The 13788-nt window shown below is 46.5% G+C and overlaps 1 protein-coding gene across 1 annotated transcript in view; it reads left to right on the top strand.

Moving 5' to 3' along the window:
• The window catches only part of LOC124621879 (von Willebrand factor A domain-containing protein 8), a 264064-nt gene that overhangs the window by 236225 nt on the left and 14051 nt on the right, over window positions 1–13788 (top strand). The window contains exon 31 of the mRNA XM_047147344.1: window positions 8551–8740. Within this exon, the coding sequence (XP_047003300.1) occupies window positions 8551–8740 (190 nt within the window). The remainder of the gene's footprint in view (window positions 1–8550; window positions 8741–13788) is intronic.

Raw genomic sequence — 13788 nt, 5'->3', positions numbered from 1 at the left:
TTGCCTAATCCAGATATGAGCAGCAAGAGATGAAACTCTGCTACCACTAGTATTGCAAAATCTACTTGTCTGGTATCAGAAAAGAAAAACGAGAAACATATATACTTCAAGCATAAACCAAAAATAATCCATTAAATTTCGGGCATGCAGCTGCGCAAATAAAATTTCCTCCTCTGATATTTTGGCCGCGTATCGTCCGGCCATCCTCAGAGTGAGTCACAAGACTAACAACAAGATGCCAAGTGCGGCCTTATATGCTCCACTGTGGTGGTACTGCGCATGCGGGTCACAGATGCTGGTTGGTGGCAGAGACATACGCTTACACATGCGCCGCCTGTGGCGAAGGCGCACAGACATTTGATTCGCTTATCGATGTATGATCGGCAGCGATGACACGATGACGACTTCTTTGCAGTTTAATTACTCCAAGAGCCGGATTCCATGCTATGTCCAAATTAAAACCATTTTCTCTATTTATTAAATTATTAAATAATCTAATCTCTATACCTTCCTTGAAGACAGATTCCCAAAAAGAAGAGGTGGATGTTAAAATCTTCACATCACTGTAATTCATAGAATGCCCTGTATCAATACAATGTTCGGCCACAGCTGACTTGTCTGGCTGTAATAAGCATGTGTATCTTCGATGCTCTACACACCTCTCATGAACGGTGCGTGTTGTTTGACCTATGTACGACTCCTCACAATTTCCACAAGGAATCTGATACACACCCGCTTTACGAAGCTGTAAATCGTCCTTCACAGAGCCGAGTAAAGCTGCAATCTTCGTGGGGGGCCAGAAGATCACCTTAACACAGTGTTTCTCAAGAATACGGCCTATCTTCGAGGAAAGAACACCCACATGGGGCAAAAACGCACTAGATCTGAAGGAATTACTATCTTTTTCCCTATCACATACCTGCTTTTTAGGTTTTGCATCGATTGCTCTAAGAATTTGTTGCTGAGAAAATCCATTTGATTTAAAAATACTCTTGAGGTATGTGAGCTCTTCTTGCAGATTGTCTTTATTGGATATACAGTGCGCCTGATGCACTAAGGTCTTAAGGACACCTATGGTCTGTGAAGGGTGATGGCAGCTACTGGCATGAAGATATAAATTTGTGTGTGTTGGTTTCCAATATACGGCATGCCCTAATGTGCCATCACCTTTACGGCGAATGACAACATCCAAAAAGGGGAGGCAGCCGTCTTTTTGTATTTACATAGTAAATTTAATGCTAGCATGGATGGAATTCAAATGCTCAAGAAATCGATGTAATTCATCCATCCCATGGGGCCATACCATGAATGTGTCGTCCACATACCTCCAGAAGACCGTAGGTTTAAAACTTGCTGAGTCCAGTGCCTTGTCCTCGAAGTCTTCACGGAAGACAGGCGGCGCATGTGTAAGCATATGTCTCTGCCGCCGTCCAGCATCTGTGAGCCGCATGTGCAGTACTGGCACAGTGGAGCATGTAAGGCCGCACTTGGCATCTTGTCGCCAGTTTTGTGACTCACTCTGAGGATGGCTGGACGATACGCGGCTGAAATGTCAGTGGAGGGAATTTTATTTGCGTGGCTGCATGCCCGAAATTTAATGGCCGCCGCCGCGAGAAGTTGAAAATGCAATCCACAAATAGTTTGTGTCATTATTAAATGAGAAGCAAATAATAATGGCATTGTGAATTATTTTTAGGCCTCAGAAAGCAACTGTGGTAAAAATGACAAACGGAAATAATTGGCAACAAAATTCAATAATTACTTCATCACCGAAAACATTGCGTCCACCAATAAACAAACAAAAATGGATGCTTTAGCTTTACTTCCCCAGACAGTGCATGCACCACTGACTACAATTAGTAGACATAGCTCGTGGTTTCCTTGCTGGTGAAGGCTGTGTTCATTTATCAATCGGAAGTAACCTAGACTTCAGGATACACTACAGATAAGTCTTGTCATTGCAACCAAAATTTCAGGACTGGGGGGGGGGGGGGGGGGGCAGTACCACATTCTAGCCAAATGTTTACATACTGTATCTTCTTTCTGTTTCATAATCAACTACTAAATAACATGAAGAGCTAACTCCAAGGCAAAGTGTATAGGCAGCTTATTTACCTCCCAGTGTCACATTTCCCAACAGTTTACTGCAATGTATCATACTCAAAAAGGCATTTTGGAGAGATCTTGAATGCGATGTATGTTAGCTTCACTGCATGCTTAAATTTTTTAGTATTTTCCTTCAATGTTCTGTGCACTCAAATCATGATCATTTGAGTTTGTGAGTTTGTGTGACGAAACAATGATGTTTCCATGACGTCACCGATCTTGTGCTGTGACTGACTGACATGAGCAACCGCCATGGTAATTTACACACCGTATTTCTCATATTTATACTTGTGTATTACAGAAATATGCATTTTAATTGGTGTAGCACACACAGCCATTCAGCTGCATTGTACATTGCTATGTTAAAATTGCATGTATACCTGTGTCTGGATTTACACTGTTTTTGTTGTCAATTCATATTTACATGGGTCTGGGGGCACCAAATTCCTTCACTTTCTTCCTGATCACATGCTCCAAAATTTAACCTGATAAACTGCACCCTGAATTCATATTGCATTGTTTTTGAACTCATAGTATGCTGATGTTTTTAGCAAGAAAGTAAAACTCACTTAACTCATGCATAATACAGTCTGAAAAAGATACTTGCTAATAAGGCATGTCCGGTAGCAAGGAAATTAAAATAATGGGACATATTTCACACAGGGGTATGTTTTGCACACGTTTCTATGTAGTCATTTTGAAACTCTCTCTAAGTGGTGATACTTATGTTACTGTACACTAGTGCATTCTGGTGAGACATTTGCAAACTAATTAGAATAGTGTATAGCATAGCCAGTGGCAGAAACAAAAAAAAAAAAACCAGTCTAAAAACTATCAAAACAATAATACTAAATGGAGATTAATGATGCATCAGAGCATAATAGAGATATACAGAGAAAGGTATTTGATAGCAAAGTTTCGGCAATTCTGTTCATTCCCATATGATGTGAGCAATGGAACATGAAGATTGTGTGTAGGTCGATAGGACGTGCTTAGGCTGAAACACCGGAGTCTTCAGGACACCCATAAGAGCTGTGCTCCAAGGAAGCCACACCCCCAAACCTCTGCTATGCAGAGCTAAGCAGCATTTGTAGTTGAAGTCGTAGGACTAGCTACCACCTATTAGAAAAACATTGCTTGATATCATGTGTTAACAATTCCAAAAATGTTGCTGGCGTTGTTGAAATATGTGTGGGAAATGTGAAATGGGTTCTGATGATTTAAGTTTTGTAGTATGTTATTGAGAAATTTATTTTAATATATATTTTGGAGTGGCTCCACCTCAGAACCTGTTATTACAAGCCGTGCCAGATTCAAAAGAAAATTTGTAACAGCTAAACTACAAGTGCAAATAGAACTTGATAACTGTGTGTGTGTGTGTGTGTGTGTGTGTGTGTGTCACAGTCTGTTAGGAAAGTGCATTATGGCGGCTCTTGTGAACGCTAAATACACTATGACTTAAACTTCTGCCTTCCATTTTGAGACCTGAATGTGTAATGAAGGACCGGAAATAATACATACATCTCGATTGATAGAAACATCACTACACAAATTGTGTAGTAGTTGTGACCCATATGCACAATAACTACTACTTTACATTTTGTAGTGCTGTGTTGGGTCAAGAGAAGAAGGTAAACTTACATGGTCCATTCAGTATGATGTTTAATTATAATTGAATTTTCCCCTTATACATTGCTTGACAAAGAAAGAAAGCACCCAGAATGGGAGGAGGAAACAAAATCATGGTCTGTGAGGATATGTGGAGTTATTACAGTGGTTACAGAATCAAATCAAACCTACAAATAACTTGGCAATGTAAATCCACTCTGGCCTGGATACATACACTGATATTTGATGTTTGTGCTGTTCCTACTCATTTTCTTTTGGGGGTAGATCTGGGGATCTTGTTGGCCATGAGGTTACCTTGACATAATGCTGACAGTTCATAGAAGCACATGCTGTGTGCACACGCATTGTACTGTTGAAAAATGATAACAAATTTCTGTTGCATGAGAGATGACACATGAAGGTGCAGGATGTTCACGATGTACCATTGTTCCGTCAGACTTTTGTCAATCACTACCAGCTGTGACCTCAAGTCGTATCTGATGGCATCCCAATTCATGACACCAGAGTAACACTGTTGTGCCTCTCCAAAACAAAACACTGTAAGACTGGAACTTCTCCCCAGGCCATTGCCATACTTGCTGGCAGTGGTCATTCAGGGTAGTGCGGAACCATGATTCATTACTAAATATGATACAGTGCAACGCCATTATCAGCAGTCCATGCTTCCCAGTCGCGACATTACTCCAAACACAGCCATTTATCTGGTGGTGTTAATAGCGGCCTATGCATAGGACAGTAATTCCCTTGTCCAGTTGCAGCTAGTCTCGAACCAATGGTGTTGGATGATGTAGAAAGTTGCAGGGAGTCCATTAAATGTTCTTGGATTGCAAGTGCAGATGTAAAGGGATTACAATGTGCTTGGTACACAATATGGCAACCCTTCCTTGTGGTGGTGAGACATGGTCTACTGGACTCTTGATGATGAGGGTACTAGTCCTCACATTCCCGTGCAGTTCAACATCTGGCCACTGTCATGTCTGAATGCTCCACAAATCTGCATATTGCACAATTTGGGCACCAAGTCAAGTGGAAACCCACAAAGAAGACACGTTCAAACTCTGTCAAGGGTTGGCACCATTGTCTCATACAAGTACAGTGCATCACCATGTCTTACACATTGATAATGCAACCTCTGATGCTGTTCATGCCCTTATGTATCTTGCCAGGCCTTAACAATGCGGTAGCTGCTTTACCTGTTACAGAGAATTGTATGAAAAGGATACAGTGCTACTCATATGGGGGCATTGAGGTGCATCCAGGCACAACAAAAAGGCTGCTGCACATTTGAACTTTCAGCAAAAATGCCTTCTTCTAAAGTCGAAAACATACACCCATTTAGACAAGCACAGCTCACATACTCATGACCACTGTGTCTGGTAGCTGAGGCCAGACTGTGTAAAGCAACTGTGCCTTATGGGAGAAGCAGAGAAGCAACCTGTAGGTGGTAGGGGTAAGGAGGGGGCTGTGGCATGGAGGGGGAGTGATACAAGGGCAGAGGTATGAGAAGACATAGTGCTGCTTGTGGGAGCATGCAGGAATGTGACAAGGACAGGGACAATTAGGCCAGGGGGGTATTGGGAATGTATATATATTGCTAGGAGGGTTCCCATAAGCAAATTTAGAAAAGCTGGTTTTGATAAGAAGGATCCAAATGGTACAGGCTGTGAAGCAGTCATTGAAGTGAAGCACATTGTGTTGGGCCGCATGTTCAGCAACTGGGAGTACCAGGTGCCACAGTTTGTCAGTGGCGTTTCATGCAGACAGCCAGCTTGTTAGTTGTCATCCTATGTAGAAAGCAGCACAGTGGCAGCAGCTTAGTTTGTATATCATATGATTGCTTTTACAGGTAGCCCTACCATTGATGGGATATGTGGTACCTGTGACTGGACTCAAGTAGGTGGTGGTGGGAGGAAGTATGGGACAGGTCTTGCATCTAGTTCTATTGCAGGAATGTGAGCCATGAGACAAGGGGTTGGGAGCAGGGTTGGAGTAGGGATGGACAAAGATATTGCATAGGTTCAGTGGATGGCACAATACCATTGTGGGAAGGATAGTGAGTAAGGTATTCCTCATTTCAGGTCACAATGAGAGGTATTGGAAATGCTGGTGAAGAATGTGATTCAATTGCTCCTCACCCCTACCATTCTCTGCACTCGTACCTTCTACATTCTTCGTGAAGTCCTTAAACACAATCACCGAGGACGCCCCCTTGTGATCAATTACTGTGCCCCCACTAAGAGAATCTCTGTTCTTATGGAGCACCTATTATCTGTAATATAACACCCCCCCCCCCCCCCCCCTGCGCCACAAATCTGCATATTGCACCACTGTCTCACACAAATACCCCCACCCACATAAAAGACAACAATTGTTTTCTCCACTGACTCTCCACAGTTCCTGTTCTTTTACCACACAGCACCTTCCTCATCACTGTTGATGCAATGTCCCTCTTCCCTAACATCCTTAATGCCCATGGCCTTGCCGCTATTGAACACTGCCTTGCCCTTTAGCCCACTGTTTCCAAACCTACAACCTCTTTGCTGATCATCATGACCAACTCCGTCCTCACCCACAATTACTTCACCTTTGGAGGCATAATCTACAAACATATCCATGGTACAGCAGTGGCCCCTGCATGGCACTATCCTATGAGAGTCTATTCATGGGCCATCTAGAGTAAGCCTTCCTAACCGTCCAGAATTCCAAACCTCTCACCTGGTTCAGATTCATTGACATCTTCATGATCTGGACTGAGGGTGAGGACATTCTATCCACACTCCTTCAGAATCTCAACCCCTTGCTTCACCTGGTCCTCCTCAGCTCAGCAAACAACCTTCCTCAGCATTGACCTCCAGCTCAAAGATGGCTGCAGCAGTACCTCTGTCCTTATCAAACCTACCGACCACCAACAATACCTTCACTTTGCAGCTACTACCCATTTCATACCAAAAGGTGCCTTCCGTACAGCCTTGCCACCCATGGCCACTGCATCTGTAATGACTAGCAGTCCCTTCACAAATGTACCAAGGGTCTCACTGAGCCCTTCACACATTGAAATTACCCTCTCAACAATGCACAGAAACAGATTTCCCAAGCTTTGTGTATCCAGTCACTTACCACTTCCCACATTCCCACTTCATGGGCACAAAGGAGCACTCCTTCATGACTCAGTATCACCCAGTACTTGGACTTACTTTCAGCAGAAGCTGAATTCAGATTCTTGTTCAGCTCTCCAGATATGGATTTTCTATTACTTTACATATTTTTCCATCTAGAAATTTCCATTATTGTTATGAATTGTAAAACATTGTTATATGTTTATAAAACAGACATTTGCAGAAAATGCTTAAAATCTTACCTCAACTGGTATTGCAAAGACACATTAATAATTTGATATGATATTTAACCTTCTAATTTATTTTCAGCTAGCATTACACTAAGGTGACAGAAGTCATGGGAAGCAATATACACATATACAGATGGTACTAGTAGTATCATGTACGGCGGTGGTAGTATCGAGTAAAAAATGTATAAAAAGGCATTGCATTAGCAGATCTGTCATTTGTATGCAGGTGATTCATGTGAAAGGGTATCTGATGTGATTATGGCCTCACAACGGGAATTATCAGTCTTTGAATGGAGGATGATAGATGGAGCTAGATGCGCGGTACATTCGATTTCGGAAATCATTAGGGAATTCAGTAGACCAAGATCCACAGTGTCAAGAGTGTGTCAAGAATACCAAATTTCAAACATTACCTCTCACCACGGGTAATGCAGTGGTTGACGCCCCTCACTTAACATCTGAGAGCAGTAGCATTTGTGCAGAGTTGTCAGTGCTAACAGACAAGCAACACTACTTGAAATAATTGCAGAAATCAATGTGAGATGTATGATGAACATACCCCTTACGTCTTGTGGCAAAATTTGGCATTAATAGGCATACAAATACCTTTGCTAACAGAACAACATCATGTGCAGTGCCTCTCCTGAGCTTGTGAACATATCGGTTGCACTTAAGATAACTGGACAATCATAACCTGGTCAGATGAGTTCCAATTTCGTTTGGTAAGAGCTGATGGTACGGTTCAAGTTTGTGCAGACCCCATGAGGCCATGAACCCAAGTTGTCAACAAGGCACTGTGCAAGTTGGTAGTGGCTCCATAATGTTGTGGGCTGTGTTTACATGGAATGGACAGGGTCATTTTGTCCAACTGTACTGATCATAGACTGCTAATGGTTATGTTCAGTTACTTGAAGACAATCCACAACCATTCATGGATTTCATGTTCCCAAACAACAATGGAATTTGTATGATGTCAATGCGCCATGTCACTGAGCCACAGTTGTTCGTGATTGGTTTGAAGAACATTCTGGACAATTCTAACAAATGATATGGTCACCCAGATCACACGACATGGGACCTAATCGAGAGGTCAATTTGTGCACAAAATACTGCACCGTCAACACACAATTGTGAGCAGCTATATAGGCAGCATGGCCCAATATTTCTGCAGGGGACTTCCAATGACTTTGTTGAGATCATGCCACATCGAGCTGCTGCACTATGATGGGCAAAAGGAGGTCCAACATGATATTGGCAGGTATCCTATGGCTTTTGTCACCTCAGTGTGTGTCATCCTAATGTTAGCATGTAAATGACTACAGTTAGTTCTTCACTTTAAATAACGAAGACATATTCCACATGTGCATAAGTAATAGAGAAAGAAAGAATTCATATGTATTGATCTTCTGTAAGTACTTGGAAGGAATTAAAGTTAAACCTGTGGCTAAAACTTTATCTTTTCATTACAGGTTCAATGGTTATGATGGCCGTTTAGACAGAGAGATTGAGGCAGCTGTAATGGTGATGGAGGCATTTGAGGGTCATGAGTCCCAAATACAGTACGACATTGTTGGTCACTCAGGTGAAGATGCAGAGATTATGTTTGTCAACCACAAATCCCCACCAACAGATAACAAGAAGAGATTGGATGTCGTCAAGGTAGTGTACTTTATTTTAATCTTCCTGGTGACAAAAACTGTTCTATTCCTAGTTTTTCAACTTGCATTGTAGCAACACAAAGTTCACAAATGTTTGTTTTAACCAGAGAGCCTGTAATATCACAGACACCTTGTTATATTGTCTGTCCTCATATCCCAAGATTAGGGTGCAAATTAAGTTCAAACTTGTAGTAACACTGTTCACTTTTACGTCGCACTTCACTTAGCGCAGACCGGGACTGTGTCCTAGGCATGCCCGATGTTAACTGACTGGGCACGGCCCGTGCTGCCGGAGTTGTTATGCCGGCAGAGGTCGCGTCCGAATTCTCGCGTGCCCTCTGGTGGACAGGACTCTACTTGCAGCAACTACCGTCCATGACGCGCCGTGTCGATGTGTGCCTCCCGCGATCTTTCTGGTGGCTACTGCACTCCTCCTCCTTCGGGGGGTAAAGCCACTGTGATCTACTGCGTCGGAAGGTGGAGCGTCGGGCAGGAGCGATGACCTCCACATCCATTGGAAGGCCGGAGTCGAGGGGATCTGCCAACCCTCGAGCCGGAACCTTCGAATACGGCTGGAAGTGACCCACACGAAGAGGCCCCCATCGTCCCACAACCGGAGCCCGGGACAGAACGGGCAACAAGCTGTCGAACTCCGGATCCTGTTCCACCTCAGGAGGGGCAAGACCCAGTGGCGGGGACGATGGGGAAAGGACGACCACAGGTGAACCAGCCTCCTGAGAAACCGGGCCTGCGAGGGGGGCCGGCTCTCGCTGGGGCATCTCGAACGATGGCGATGCCGGTGCTGGAGCTACTGGAGGCTGCCAAGGCTGAGAACCAGCGCAGTGCGGCAGAGTCACAGCGAGGAGAGGCGGTAACGTCCCCTGTGAAACCAACACAGGTGCCGGCAATGGGGAAGCCGGTGTCCGAGAGGTCGGAGGGTGGGTGCCCAAACGTGGACGTAGTTGATTTTGGTGATGACGTACCACCCGGTCCCCCGCCTGCAAGGTATAGAGCCGGCGGCCATTTCGGCGCAGGACCACTGCTGGTATCCAACGTGGATTGCGACCAAACCCACGGGCCCAGACCGACGTACCCAGTGGAAAGCCAGGTACTCCGTTTTGCGAAGACTGGCGAGGACTAGGTCGGAGGAGGTGCAGCAGAGTCCTAGGTTGACGCTCATGGAGGAGCTCTGCGGGGCTCCGTTCTCCCATTGGTGTGGTCCGGTATGCCGTCAGGAAAAACGTTAATGCTTCCTCCGCAGGAAATTCGTGCACATACTTTTTCATCTGTGTCTCAAATGTGCGCACCATGCGCTCGGCTTCCCCATTCGATTGTGGATGGAAGGGGGGAGTGCAAACGTGCCGAATACCGAAGCGCCTACAAAAATCCTGGAAGGTCTGCGAAATAAACTGCGGTGCATTGTCCGAGACCAGGGTGATTGGCAGACCTTCCACAGAAAAGATTTTTGCTAGTGCCTGGATTGCAACTTCTGAAGTGGTTGAGGAGCAGCGAACCACATATGGGAATCGGGAATAAGCATCAATGACAATGAGCCAAAAGCCATTGAGAAACGGGCCCGCAAAATCGATGTGAACACGTTCCCATGCTTGGGTTGCCGGCGACCATGAAGAGAATGCTGCCCTGGGAGATGCCTGTTGGCTCACACACTGGGAACAGGCGGCCACCAAGTGCTCATTTTCTCTGTCAATACCAGGCCAGTACACATGTCTGCGAGCCAAGGTTTTAGTATGGGAAACACCCCAGTGCCCCGCATGTAGTAACGTGAGGACCTCCCTTCGTAAACTTGCAGGAAAAACCACGCGAGGAGCTGTATCATCGGTAGCCAGAAGGAGAACTCCTTCCAAGACCGAGAGGGATGACCACCCCTGCTGAATGAGGCGAACTGCTTGCCGGAGAACCGGATCAGCTGCCGTTTCCCAGGCGACTCGAGAACTAGTGATCGGGAAGCCATCAACTGCTTGGTGGGACGCCACATCCAAATGAAAACACATAATCTCCTCTCGATCGAACGTAGGATCCGGGCCCACCGGAAGACGGGAAAGAGCATCGGCGTTGGCATGCTGTCCGGTAGGGCGAAAATGAATGTCATAATGGTACTTAGAGAGGAACATGGCCCAGCGCCTGTAGTCTGTGGGCCGCGCTATGCGGAATCTGAGAGGCGGGGCCTAATAACGATATTAACGGCTTATGGTCAGTGATTAACTGAAACTTCGTGCCATACAAGAAAGGGTGAAACTTGGTAACAGCGTAGACAGTGGGCAAAGCCTCTTTTTCCACCTGGGAGTAATGGGCCTGTGCGGGACTAAGAGTTTTAGACGCAAACGCCAGTGGTTGCTCGGAACCATGTGCATTGCGATGGGCCAGGACCGCCCCCACCCCATACTGTGAAGCATCTGTAGCCAGGGCCAACGGCTTATGGGGGTCAAAAGTAGCCAAACAAGGCGCTGATGTGAGGAGGCCCTTCAACGAGGTGAACGCTCGCTCGCATGCAGGCGACCAATCAAAAGGAACACCCTTGCGCAGAAGGCAGTACAGGGGGCGGGCTATGTTGGAAGCCCTGGGAATGAACTGGTGGTTATAGGCTATCTTGCCTAAAAAAGCTTGTAACTTTTTCAGCGAAGCAGGCCGAGGAAGGTCAACGATACCTTGGACCAAACTTCCTAGTGGCTGGATGCCGTGCCGAGAGATGGTGTAGCCCACATACTCAATGGACGGTTGGAAGAAGTTTGACTTATGCAGGTTGCAACGCAAGCCCACAGACCTGAATTTGAGAAAGAAGGTGCGAAGGTTGTGCAAGTGTTCCTTCGTGCTGCGGCCTGTGACAATTATGTCATCCAGGTAATTAATACAATGAGGGATTGTTGACGTGACGTGCTCAAGATAACGCTGAAATATCGCCGGGGCACTGGAGATTCCGAAGGCCAACCGCTGGTATTGGTAAAGGCCAAATGGGGTGTTGACGACCGCCAGCTGTTTGGAGTCCTCATCAAGTGGTATTTGATGATAAGCCTCCGAAAGATCGATTTTCAAAAAATATTGGCCTCCCGCACAGCGGAGAACAATTCATCAGCACGAGGCAAAGGATAGGTGTCCACCACCAATTGGGGATTAATGGTGGCCTTGAAATCGCCACAAAGACATAATTTTCCTGAGGGCTTCCTTACAATAACAAGGGGCGAAGCCCACTCACTAGAAGAAATGGGAAGAACGACTCCTAGGGCTGTCAGCCGGTCTAGCTCTTCCTTTACCTGAGGGCGGAGAGCCAAGGGAATCTGCCTCGCACGTAGAAAACGCGGGCGAGCCAATGCCTTCAATGTTAAGTGAGCTTCAAAATCTGAAACATGCCCCAGGCCCTCCTCAAAAATATCTGGAAAGTCGGAGATCAAAGATTCAAATGATTGATAGGGAACGTGTTCGGAGACCAACTGTATGGTGTCAGCGATAGAAAAACTGAAAGCTTGAAAGGCATCCAGGCCAAAAAGGTTAGTGGAGCTCCCATCACTGACAACAATAAAAGTAATAGGCCGAGTGACTGATTTGTAAGTCACGTTGGTAGTGAATTGACCCAGTAGGGGAATGAACTGTTTACCATAACCGCGTAGATGCCGGTAAACTGGCGCCAACGGGGGCGATCCAAGGTCGGAATAAGTTTGTGCATTCAACAACAACACTGCCGCGCCCGTATCTACGTGCAGTTGTAACCGGCGCGACCGAACCGACACCTCGATAAAGAGTTTGCGTGCCGATGCGTCGGGAGCCTGGCCCGATGAAACTTCCTGAATGTCAACGTCCATGTCCTCTGTACCTGCTTCCTTCGATTCTTTTGCGGCTGAGTGGCAAACTTTAGCAATGTGACCTTTTTTATTACATTTGCGACAAACGGCCCAACGCTGGGGGCACTCTGACCGATCATGATGTATATAGCATGACGCACAGGACGGCAACAGGGGCTGGCAGCCGGAATTCTGTTTACGCGCCGTGCGGGAGCGGCCGTAACGGCCGGATTGTATCGCTCGCACGTCGTCCACCCTAGACACAGTGGACGCGGCCGTGCCGCCCTGAACCGCCACGACGTCGCACCGCGCTTCCAGCTGTTGACCTGTGGCGTGAGAGACTTCATACGATTGAGCAATGGACAGGACCTCCCTATCAGGGGCCGAACAAACAATGACGTCGCGTACCATAACGTGGGCATACGACTCTTGCAACTGCTCCGTGACAAAATGACACTTGCGACTAAGACTGTGCAGGGTAGCGGCCCACGCCCGGTAAGACTGATGGGGCTGTTTCTTGCATTGATAGAACTCGACCCTAGCCACCACAACATGCATGCGGCGGCGATGATATGAAGACAGCAATGAACACAATGCGTCAAAAGACAAGGACGAGGGTTCCTGCAACGGCACTAGCTGCCGCAAAACTTGATACAGCGAGGGAGATATCCAAGACAAGAAGGGAGCACAACATACCTCCGCATCAGCAACATGAAACGCCTGGAAATGCTGTAGAAGGCGATGTTCACATGCATCCCAATCCTCCGCTGTCTTGTCATATGGGGGAAAGGGACGAGGGAACGGCGCTGGAACAGACGGCCTGGAGATTAACACCGGAAACACTTGTTTCATGGTGGCAATGAGCTCCGTCTGCTGCTCAACCAAAACCCGCACTAAATCCTCCATGCCGTGGAGAAGCTGCGAAACCGGAATGACGACGCAACATGCGAAAGAACGATCCCATCCTCGTCGCCAATTGTGTAGTAACACTGTTCACATTTACGTCGCAGTTCACTTAGCGTAGACCGGGACTGTGTCCTAGGCATGCCCGATGTTAACTGACTGGGCACGGCCCGTGCTGCCGGAGTTGTTGTTGTTGTTGTTATGCCGGCAGAGGTCGCGTCCGAATTCTCGCATGCCCTCTGGTGGTCGTGACTCTACTTGCGGCAACTACCGTCCATGACGCGCCGTTTCGATGTGCGCCTCCCGCAATCTTTCTGGTGGCTACTGCAAGAGTGATAGAGCCAGGTGTAAG

Source organism: Schistocerca americana, chromosome 7 (genome assembly GCF_021461395.2).
Source record: "Schistocerca americana isolate TAMUIC-IGC-003095 chromosome 7, iqSchAmer2.1, whole genome shotgun sequence".
NCBI classification, from domain to species: domain Eukaryota; kingdom Metazoa; phylum Arthropoda; class Insecta; order Orthoptera; family Acrididae; genus Schistocerca; species Schistocerca americana.
The sequence above is the reverse complement of the archived record's forward strand: the minus strand, read 5'-3'. Positions and strand labels throughout refer to the sequence as shown.